At 37.6% G+C, this 12082-nt stretch overlaps 1 protein-coding gene and 1 long non-coding RNA gene across 3 annotated transcripts in view; one reads left to right on the top strand and one right to left on the bottom strand.

Annotated features, from left to right (window-relative positions):
* PTPRQ (protein tyrosine phosphatase receptor type Q) overlaps positions 1–12082 on the bottom strand; it is a 226715-nt gene that overhangs the window by 133649 nt on the left and 80984 nt on the right. For both annotated transcript variants that reach the window (XM_089307499.1, XM_089307498.1), the window contains 2 exons: positions 8278–8419; positions 6653–6922 (listed from right to left, as the gene is read on the bottom strand). In XM_089307499.1, coding sequence (XP_089163625.1) covers positions 6653–6922; positions 8278–8419 — 412 coding nt within the window. The remainder of the gene's footprint in view (positions 1–6652; positions 6923–8277; positions 8420–12082) is intronic.
* Positions 1–12082, top strand: part of LOC149123551 (uncharacterized) — a 203075-nt gene that overhangs the window by 179977 nt on the left and 11016 nt on the right. The window lies entirely within an intron of this gene.

Genomic DNA, 12082 nt, shown 5'->3' with positions numbered 1-12082 from the left:
CACAGTCATGAAGGTCCCAGTCCCCTGTTTGTTCTTCCCACAAGAGTCAGCAGTCTCCACTCTGCTAGGCATGGCCAAGAGCTGGCACAGCTGTTATGTATGTCCAAAATGACACCCATTCTATTGACTTCTTACAGGACGCCGCTGTCAGGTGATTGGGGAGAGAGAAACATGTCCTTCCTTTTTTTTTTCTTTCCTCCTTTTTTTCTTTGACAGAGTTAGACAGAGACAGAAAGGTCTTCCTTCTGTTGGTTCACCCCACAAATGGCCACCACAGCCAGCGCTGCGCTGATCCAAAGCCAGGAGCCAGGTGCTTCTTCTTGGTCTCCCACGTGGGTGCAGGGGCCCAAGGACTTGGGGCATCTTCTACTGCTTTCCCTGGCTACAGCAGAAAGCTGGATCAGAAGAGGAGCAGCCAGGACAAGAACCCGGTGCACATATGGGATGCCGGCGCTGCAGGTAGAGCATTAACTAAGTGAGCCACGGTGCTGGCCCCTCCTCCCCTATTTTGGCAGGTAAACTATCCCCCACAGGGCTCCAAGCTGGGTTCCCTCTAGGCTCTTCCTGAAGCTTTATCACCAGTAGCTTGGCCTGCTTCAGTCTGGTCTCACTTCACTTTTTTTTTTTTTTTTTTTTTTGGACAGGCAGAGTGGACAGTGAGAGAGAGAGAGAGAGAGAGAAAGGTCTTCCTTTTGCTGTTGGTTCACCCTCCAATGGCCACCGTGGCTGGCACATTGCAGCCGGCTCACTGCGCTGATCCAATGGCAGGAGCCAGGTACTTATCCTGGTCTCCCAAGGGGTGCAGGGCCCAAGTACTTGGGCCATCCTCCACTGCACTCCCGGGCCACAGCAGAGAGCTGGCCTGGAAGAGGGGCAACTGGGACAGAATCCGGTGCCCCGACCAGGACTAGAACCCGGTGTGCCGGCACCGCAAGGCGGAGGATTAGCCTAGTGAGCTGCAGCGCCGGACTCACTTCACTCTCTAACACTGATGCCAAGGCTCTTGGATGCTAGGGTCCTGAGTTGTGGGCATCCATGCCCTCCACATAGGTCCACCATGTCCCTCTAATTTGTGTAGAGTTTCCTCTGCCATTTTCTCCCTAACTCTTCCCTGAGACTGCACTTTTCCCACTTTTTAAAAACTATCTTCTCCTAGACTAGACCAGTAAGCTCCCTCTCTACTCTGCCACCTTGGAAACTCTCCTTATAACTTTTTTTTTTTTAATCATTGTATGCCAATGATTTCTGGGTACTTGAAATAGATGTGAAAAGAAAAATCTCTGTCCTTATTCATTATGCAATATATCAGGACAGATCCACCAACAGTTGTACCTATGATATACACAATAGAAAAAGTAAAGTAGGAAAAGGAGACAGAAAATTCTACCTGGGAAGAAGCTCAAAATCAAGTCATAAATCCTACTTGAAGAGATGGCATTTGAGCATCAGTCTCAAGAGGGTGAATGGGGTGACAAAAAATGGGAAAAAAATTCTGGGTTAAAAAAAGGCCTTATTGGGCCACTGATTTGTGTGTGGAGTTTATTCTTTGTGGTTTGAGAGGTTCGGTAAATATATGAAACGAACAAATCATGCCATATCAAAAGAAATTACTTCAGTATTTACGAAAATGGCCCAAAACAATCCCTATTTAAGGTGAAAGATTTATACGATCTGAAGAGAAACCAGAGTATAACAATCTCTATTTAAGAAAAGATTACTCGTGCTGTTTCCTACTCTGAATTTAGCAGTGTCTAATTTTCCATTATACCATATTCAAACTTTTGTGACAGTCATGCAAAACTAAGAACAGAATGGGGTCTATTTCAGTTTTCCAACCATCTTGTCTATAATCTTCCCAATGAAATATCTTCTATTCCAGTCAGGCTTCCATCCCAGCCCAAACATTTGTACCACTTTCCCTTCTTCCCTATTTGTTCTCTCTTTGTATTTGAACATCTATTAACTTTTCCCTATCTTTTGAGCTCACTAGTTCTATGAATAATATTGGCACCACAGGGTACCTTACCATGAATGCTTTAGGCCATCAGTAATCTGATTTCCTTAACTCCACTCTCTAAGATTCTGCAAGTAGAAAGAACTTCTTTTGTTATTTAGAAATGATAGTTTCTCATAAAATACTGAGGAACAAGATAGAATGTTTATAGACCTTGAATATTTTATTGATTGATATCAATCTAAGTACATGGCAGTGTACCTGCCCATGAAATTCAAGGTTAAAGACAAGTATCATCTCACGTTTCCAATTAGCTACTAGAATTAAGCCTCTCTTATAAAGCATTTCTAAAGCTACCAATAAGTAGCATGCAACTGACATTCTTCTAATTCAATAAAGACTTGAAAGATATTTCTCCTGAATTCCTTTTTGACTCACTCTTCAAGCTATAGAACTGAATGTATTATATAGCGTGATATTTAATTGTTTTATATGCAATGGAAATGTTTTGATGAGAACAGTAGTTATTTGTATAAGCAAGATAGAGAATGTCAATGCCATCTGCCACTCAGACTTGGGTGTACGTAACATACAATAAATGAATAAACATTGGTCATCTGTTCACAGCAAAAATGAGACATATAAAATGATACTTATTTCCATGCTGAAGATTATTCTACTTAATGAGATCTGCATGAAAGCTATTTTATAAAATATTTGAATTTCAATCAGTAGCAATGCTAATAGCTACTTCTTGCAGGTCTATTATGCTATTAACAAGGTAATTTATTTGCTTAAGAACAAATGTTATCATATAGTTTCCCAGTTTTATGACTGCTCTTCAATTCAGAGCATGAGTGAGGAGAGCAATGTAAGTGGGAGGCAAACAAAGGTAAAGTGAATTTGTGACTTAGGTTGATATTTTGAAATAATGAAAAACACTTTCAACCACTCACATTCAACTTACTAAGTAGGATATGAAAATGCTTTGAATTATTCTAAATTTTATAAGGATTTTCTTTTAAAAATGAGTCAGTAATTGGAGATCAGATTTAGTCATAATCATAGCTTGCCAACTAATCCCTACACTGCCTAGGGTGATCTACACAATAGGGATCTCCAAGTGTGTGACAAATACCTTTCTTAAATATGTTTAGGAAGGGGTCAAAGCTTTGCAGAACAATACTGAGAGTTCACATGTATGCTTTTATTCAGTCCAAGGATAGTAAAGGAAAGAGAATAGTTAAAATCAGGGAAAATTAGTACATTGCCAGGTTCTCATATGGTACCATGACTATAGTTGCAATCTCAGTGGATTTCCAGTCGCTTCCTGCACATGCCTGATAACCTTCCATTGAACAGAGAGCTAATAAAGAAATCGGTGCCGAGAAGGACATTCCTAAAACCACCACCATACATTTTACTTTCCTTCAATAGCTGAATCACGTAGCTCATTTTTCCTTCTGATTCAAAATTATGGAACATGGAAAAGTTTTGAATAAACCCAAATTATAAAATTATCTTCTACAAGAAGAGTATGTTCGATTTGATAAGAATATAAATATTTGCATGAATGTAACTCTTACATGCACATGGATTGGCTTCATTATTTTTGTTGGTATTTATGATATATTTTGGGCTAAGATGTTACTAAAATTACTGGGTTTGGGAACTTTCTTCTCTGCTGTCCTATCCCAATGTGTTTTTGACAGCAGCACCAATTTAGGCACCAAACACTAATCTCATAAATTCAATCATCATGATGTATGTTTAGCTCCTCATGATACAAGCAAATTTACACTGAAAAAAAAAATACCCAATAATTCCTGAAAGGAATGTTAAGGTCAGATACCAGCAGTATCAAAAATAAATAAGGAGTCAGTAACTCAGAGCTGGCTATACACTGTGACTAATCTTAGACTACCATAAATTAGAAATTTGTAACAGCTATAAATATTTCTATCCTGAACAATGAATTCCCAGTTGTTAGTAACTTTTAATCAACAAACAACTCATGTGAACCCGTATAAAAGACAAATTATCTAATAAGTATTTTAGTCATAAATATAATTATATATTAGACCTAAAAATTTATTTTTAAATATTTAACAGACAAATTTATTTTATTTAACAGGCAGAGACACACAAAGAAAGAGAGAAAGACAGGGAGGGAGTTCCTATTCATCCACTGGTTCACTCCCTCAAATGCCTGCAAAAAAAGAGGACAGAGAAGCTGAGCCTGGAAGCTGGGTAATTAATCGAGGTTTCCCAAGCTGGTAGCAGAAACCTAATTACTTGATTCATCAATGCTGCCTCCCAGAATCTGCAACAGCAGACAGCTGGAGTAGAGAGCCAGGAATTAGGCAAGGCACTCCAGTGCGGATTGCAGGTATCATACCCATGAAGACAAATGCCTACCTTCCAAAACTTAGTTTTAAACATGAAAAGATAGCTAAACATTTCGAATCAGCAATTAATACTTATGTTTTTTATGAGTTAATCTTAATTAAAATAATTTTGCTATGAAAATTGATAGCATAGCCGACAGAATGGGAGAAAATATTTGCAAACCATGCAACTGAAAAAGGGTTAATATACAGCATCTATAAAGAGCTCAAGAAACTCAACAACAACAATCCAGTGAACAAGTGGACAAAGGACTTGAACAGGCATTTTTCAACAGGGAAAATTCAAATGGCCCACACACACATGAAAACATGCTCAGGATCACTAGCCATCAGGGAAATGCAAATAGAAACTACAATGAGGTTTTTCCTCACCTCAGTTAGAATGGCTCTCCTAGAGACATCAACAAACTATAAACACTGGCGAAAATGCATGGAAATAGTCACCCTAATCCGCTGTTGGTGGGAAAGTAAACTAGTACAGCCATTGTGGAAGACAGGATAAGGTACCTCAGAAAGCGGAAAACACGCATTTCCCAGCCATCCCACTGCTGGGTATCTACCCAAGGGTAATGAAATCAGCAAATCTGTTCTACTATGTTTATTGCAGTTCAATTCACGATAGCTAAGATAGGAAATCACTCTAGATATCCATCAGTTGATGAATGGATAAAGAAATTATGGCACATATAAACTATGGAATACTACTCAGCCATAAAAAAGAATGAAAGCCTGTCTTTTGCAACAAAATGGATGCAAATGGAAACCATTACATTTTGTGAAATAAGCTAGTTCATGAAAGACAAATACCGTATGTTCCACTTGATCTGTGGTGACTAAAAGATTATCAAAAATGTAATGTGTAGGAGTGAAATTGACATTTTGGGTTTCAATGATTGTTTATAGCCCTTGTCTCTACTGTCGAGAAAGTGTTTTTTCTTCTTACTATTTGTTGAACTCTTTACTTAATGTAGCATTAATTTTATGAGTATAAAGTAAATTGATATCAGATCATTGCTATAATTAAGAGAGGGAATGGAAGGAGGAGGAGAAGGACGGTTGGGAATGTGGGTGGCAGCAAGGATAGGATGGCAAGTATCACTCTGTCCCTAAATCTGTCTATGTGAAATATATCAAATTTGTAAACCTTAAATAAATTTTTAAAAAATAGAATGTTTTAAAAAATAAATGAATTTATTCCTAAGTAAAGGAAAAAAGAAAAATGGTAGAGTAGAAACAAATAATGAATAAAACATTATGGAGCATTCAGGACAGTTGTGGAAGATAAACTTATAGCTGAACAAACTAGAATTTTTTTTTGCAAGCAATATTCAGCAGCCAGCATTTTAGAGAAACAAACAGTGGACTCTTCCCTGTGCTAGGATTCTTCCTGGAGGATGACATGCTTTGAGGTTTCAGAATGGTGTTGCTGGAGAGCAGCTGTGCCTGGAGTGGGACAACACCACAGTCAGAAGGAACAGTGCACTGGACACTAAGCAGGAAAGCGTGAACTGGATGCTGCCTTCAGAGATGCCACAGACCAGTCTTCAAGCTCCTGATCTCAAGAAGAGAAACAAGTGCAAAAATGAGATGCTCAAACGAGGGGGAAGGTTGGCAGGTATTTCCAAGACAGAGGATCTGGATGGACCACAGGTTGAAAAAAAAGAGTGCCAATAACCATAGTCCTCATAAGAGTGGACATCCAGGGAAGTGACTTATCAGGAAACAAAGGTTTAATTTACATATGCAGGTAGACTGACAGGGAAAGGAGGATGAAGGAGATGTTGACAAAGGATGGAGCTCTTTTAGGGAAAGCATGAGTTTTCTCTTTTAGACTAGAGCATAATGATTTGGACAATTTTATTCGAATAACGTAACAGACAAATGCTAGTACATAGAGAAGGAAGTAGATGAAGACAACACTGATCCCACAGCCAGAGTAGCCACAGAGTTCAGGGAAGTCTCCAGAATCCCAGAATATACACACGTTCATATATTCATGCCTCCCATCTTTTGAATTATGTTAAAGTATAATTGCATAAGTCAGAGATTTTAATGTTGTTTGAAACAGAGTAAAGCAGACTCTCTCTCTTTCCCCTCCTTTCAATATCCCAAGGTTGTGGAGTAGGGCCAATGTATTTCACAGTAGGTTCTCAGGTATGACGTGGGTTGGAAAAGTAAGCATATGTAACATGCCTATTACATCTTAGATAAATGTGCTATAAAGATTACAAGTGCCATCAGCGAATGCATGATGTTGTCCACGAATAGTTATGTGTTTCACAGTAGTTACCTGCTTCCGGCAGTGTACTGACATTGCAGGTGCTTTCATCCCCTTCGCCAGCTGAGGTTGAAGCTCTTACTTTGAAGATATAGGAAGTATTGGCCAGGAGCTTTATGAAAGTATACATGTGATCGTGGGCAGAGACTTTTGTGGAATTCTGTTCAGCTGTTATCAAATAATGTGTAATTATTCCATTGGCCTTTTTGGGTGGATCCCACTTCACTGAAACTGACTGCCAGCTAGTTGCCATACACTGTATATTCCGTACAACATCTGGAACTTGAGAGAGAAATAAATGACCAAAGTTGAGATTTATACCCATGTAGTAGGGAAGCCACTTACTTATGTCACTGCAGGATAAAATCATTTTTAGGAATACAGAGTAAGAATTTAATATATCAACTTTTGATATGTATTCAAAATAGTCTTAGCACAGGGTGAATCAAATTGCTGTTGGCTCACTTGCTATACTATCTCCTTAATTCTTACAGTAATTGAACTAATCCCTGAGTATTTTCTTAGGTCCCAGCACCAATCACATCCTCAAATATTTGGGAACAACCGTGTAGCCTCAAGCCCAGAGAGTGCTTGATGCCTGTTCTAACCAGAAGGGAATAACCTTGCCAATCCTCTATTATTGAACTTCATGATAAAAAAAAAAGTATAGGTATCTTCCTCATGTGGCACATCTGGGCTTAGCAGTATTAGGAAATCCATGACCAAGTTAGGCCTCCTGCCTATATAGTGATGTCGTATCTCTGGCAGACTCCTAAAGAACTCCTCCTCCAGTACCTTCGTGGAAGTCACTGGAGAGGAGACTGATGGAGTCACAGTTTTTCTTCTACAACTCTTCTAAATTTACTGGAGAACAACCCAGTTTCTCAGTGGTCCACTATATTTGGAAAACATGGTTTAAGAGCAATATCCCAGATCACTAAATCAACTTTACTTAAGAGACTGGTTACTTCCTATGGAAATATCCCCTAATGTTAGTGTTAATAGGATAAGTTTTCTCATTACAGCAAAAAAGAGTGATGAAAGGAAAATTGCATGCAGTTAATTTTTAGATAACAAACCATAAGCAGTCAAAGAAAATAACTTGCTGCCATTATGTAAAACTAGGGATTCAAAGGACTCTCAGTCTCTGACTTACCTACAATTTTCTCCTCGCATCTAAATTCACCAACGGCCAACCATTCTTCCTTTCTAAGATAAAGGTGCCAGTACTAAAGGAGAATATTTATGAAATGTGTGCCGTTGAAAATTAAGGAAAAGATTATTTGCGTTTTGATGACATGGTCGACCAATTAAGTATCATTTAATATTTCTCTAGCTGTCTCAGTCTTAAGAATTAGGTAAGTTTAATAAATGTTTGGAAGCCTACTTGGTTCTCAGACTAATCTTTTATTTCAACTTCCTCTGTTTCAAAGGGAAAATGATATGTCAATAGACATGTATCAATACAAATGAGTATATATGATTTCACAAAACAGTAGCCAGCCTAACCTTAATGCACTGGCATTCAACTTCCTACTGGGTGAAACACAACAATACTTTAACACATCAACTGAGAATGTGAAAGAAAAATATTGAATATAAAATGAAACATTTTAGGCTCAAAAACTGGGCCTCACCTGATTCTTGGGTGGTAAATTTCACTACATTACTAAACAGATTGGCATTTCCGACTTTGGTAAATGCAGCAACGCTGATGGAGTAGGTGCTCACTGGTTCAAGTCCAACGAGTTTGGCTTCTGTTTGTAAACCTGAAATATTCTGAAAAGCAGAAACAAAAAATGCTTAGTCATGATGCACCATGAAAAATTTGCTTGTAACTGGAATAATGATTTAAATACACTGAAGGTATGCTTCTCACTTAATTAAAATAAACCAATAAGAATATTTATTTTGTTCCAAAGGGTGGGATTAGCTTGATACAAGGATGAACCATACCTTTTTCCTGAAGAATATCAATATTGCCATTTAAAAAAGTTTAGAATGCTCTATATTAATTTTGTCTCTCTGATTTTTACATGAAATTATACCCTCATTACTTTCCTGTATTCATGATAGAATATTACTCAGCCATAAAAAAGAATGAAATCTCATCTTCTGAAATCAATCAGATGCAACTGGAGGCCATTATCATTAGTGAAGTAAACCAGGATTCAAAAAACCAAGTATCATGTTTTCTCAGATATGTGGTAGTTCATATAGAATACTAAAAAGCAAGGCATAAAAATGTTATCTCATGGTTTGATCAGGGTTTATAGTCCGTGTCTATATTCCTGTGGAACAGTGGTCTTTCTACTTTTTACTTATTGAACACAATGGCGTTAAACTGGTGATTATAAAGTAAATTGAAAGTATGTTAGTATAAAAATTACAGGAAGAAAAAATGAAAGGAAAGAAGGAGGGGAGGTTGAGAGAGGGATGGGCTAGAGAGGGAAGTATGGAACTGTGTCTGAAATACAGGCAATTTGTTCTCTATATTCATAATAAAAAAGTTAAATTAAAAATCTCAATTGAAATCCAACTGTTGTCTGCTCAGTGATCCTCCATTATTCTTGAACTTATCTAAGTACATCTTTAACATGTGCTAATATTTCTCTATAAATCAGTTTCTTCATCAACTCCATATGCTAGGCCTTAAGAATACAGCAGTAAAGAAAACAAGAACTCTGTTTCCTTGAAGCTTAAATTGCAAACTTCCCCAGACAACTCCCAAATTTCGAATTTGACATAATCTTTTAAGAAAATGAAAAAAATGAACAAATGATTGTGAATGCCCAAGAAACAGTATGCTTTTCTCATAGAAAAACTTGCCATGATGTTTGAAATTTTCATTTGAATTTCATTCAAAGATCATTGTGCTGTCAGAGCAGTAGGATTAGATCAAGAGAGGACAATCTCCTGTTTATACTAAGACTAATGTTTTAAAATCATCTCTTGGGACTCACTGACCTATCTGAGGGACTTTCTCTATTCCCTATACCTCTCATTCTCCCATGCTCTTTGTCTACACAGAGTACTGTTAGATGACCTAGACAAAGAACAACATATAAGGCATGGTCTCTGCAATTGAGGACTTTAACAAGAGAAATCTACAAACAATTGTTGACCAAGAATAAATAAAACATACAAGAAGTAAATTTTGATTTTGGTAAGGAAAGGCTAGTACTTAGAGAAATATCTATGCCTGAGAGTAGCTGATGGGGTACTGAACAGATTTTTTCAAGACTAAGTTGTAAGAGAAAGAAATGACTAGTGAATATTCCCAAACATATTTTACAGAGCTTTTTATTAAACAAATAATACCTTCTGGCATTTCACCATGACCCTAAGTTACAAACAGATCTTACTGTGTATGGGCCACCATGGACTGACTATAGAGCAGCCATAACATTACAAGGGAACTGTAATTATTCTGCTTCCACAAACTTTAATTGGAAAAATGATCAGACAAGCAAAGAAAATGAAAGGAATCAATCACATCAGGACATAGGGGAATATGAAAGATAAAAGGGGTAAAAGTTACATGGAGGACAGAAAGCAAATACTGTAAACTAAAAGAGAAGAAAAGAAAAGGATGGCGTGAAAATACACATAAGGGGCCGCCGCTGTGGCGTAGTGGGTAAAGTCGCTGCCTGCTGTGCCGGCATCCCATATGGGTGCTGGTTTGAGTCCCAGCTGCTCCACTTCCCTTAGCTCTCTGCTATGGCCTGGGAAAGCACTAGAAGATGGCCCAAGCCCTTGGGCCCCTGCATCCAAGTGGGAGACCCAGAAGAAGCTCCAGGCTCCTGGCTTTGGATCGGCCCAGCTCCGGCTGTTGAGGCCATTTGGGGAGTGAACCAGTGGATGAAAGACCTCTCTCTTTCTGCCTCTGCCTCTTTGTAACTCTGCCTTTCAAATAAATAAATCTTTAAAAAGAATAAATACATGTAAATGAATGTGAAAGTAAATGAAGTCATACAAATTGATAAACAAATATATCAGGAACGACAAGTAATAGTTTTTAAAAACATAACTATTACTCTCTCAGACACATGGTTTACTTCTTTATGTTACAAATATTTTACTATTGCTTCAGTGAAATATTAGTGGCAACATTTCTATAGAGAAAATATGCTTTAAAATCTTAGACTTAAGGCAGGCATTTGGTGCAGTGTTAAGATGCCACTGGAAATGCCCACATCCTATATTGGAGCACCTGGTTCAAGTTCTAGCTCCATTATGATTCCAGCTTCCTGATACTGTGTGGCCCTGGGAAGAGGCTGATGATGGCCCAAGTAGTTGTGTTCCAGAAAGCTATGTAGGAGAACTAGACTGAGTTCTAGGCTCCTGGCTTTGACATGGTGCAACTCTAACTATTTTGGACATTTGGGTACAGAAACAGCAGAAAGATCTGTGTGTATGTCTGAGTCTGTCTTGCGCTCTCTCTCCTTCTCTCCCTGTCTCTCTCTGCCTTTTAAATAGAAGGAAAATATTTATTTTTGTAAAAAATCTCAGACTATAAAGTATCCTCATATTCAGATAAGGGCATAATGTATTTATACTGAGTACAATTTCAATGTTGGAGAGTTTATTTTTCTTTAATCTATGTACAGCAACAGCAATAGTTAATTGTCAAGAAACTAGAATTGTTTTAATTGATTTATGGAGAATTTACTTTATAATTCTCTTTTTAATACAGGCATTGTTAAAACTCATTTTTCACTTTACGGTACTGTGTCTTAAGATGTTAAGAAATTTCCTTAATGCAGGAGAATACACTGCAAAGGCAAGATTTGACTAAGGTCATTTAATATCAGAACTCTTGCTTTGACACTATGTTAAGGTGTTTGTGTGAGAGCTTACTGTTTTATGAAGTTTAGATCAGATATAAACATGCATATTCCAGCACACACACACACACACACACACACACACAGTTATCCTCGAAATGTGATTACTCTAAGAAAATGATTCCTTTTCCTCTTTTGATATCTATATCCCCATAAACCATACAAAGAAAATGCAAAATAAGAAAATACTAGGATTTTACAGTTCTGAGAAACTGATTGCACATTTAACAAGTAATTTAAAAACCAAATTCTACTCAGCCTATTAGATTCTATACCTTGGTTTCTAGAAACAAAGTCATTATTTCTTGGGATATAACTATTTTTTTAACTTTTATTTAATGAATGTAAATTTCCAAAGTACAGCTTACGGATTACAATGGCTTCCCCCCCCATAACTTCCCTCCCACCCGCAACCCTCCCCTTTCCCTCTCCCTCCCCCCTTCCATTCACATCAAGATTCATTTTCAATTCTCCTTATATACAGAAGATCAGTTTAGCATATATTAAGTAAAGGTTTCAACAGTTTCACCCACATAGAAACACAAAGTGAAAAATACTGTTTGAATACTAGTTATAGCATTAAATCACAATGTAT

The sequence above is a fragment of the Oryctolagus cuniculus genome, chromosome 11 (genome assembly GCF_051225735.1).
Source record: "Oryctolagus cuniculus isolate XC-2025 breed Fujian yellow rabbit chromosome 11, ASM5122573v1, whole genome shotgun sequence".
In the NCBI taxonomy this organism is placed as follows: domain Eukaryota; kingdom Metazoa; phylum Chordata; class Mammalia; order Lagomorpha; family Leporidae; genus Oryctolagus; species Oryctolagus cuniculus.
Note: the sequence above shows the minus strand (reverse complement) of the source record. Positions and strands in the feature narration are given on the sequence as shown.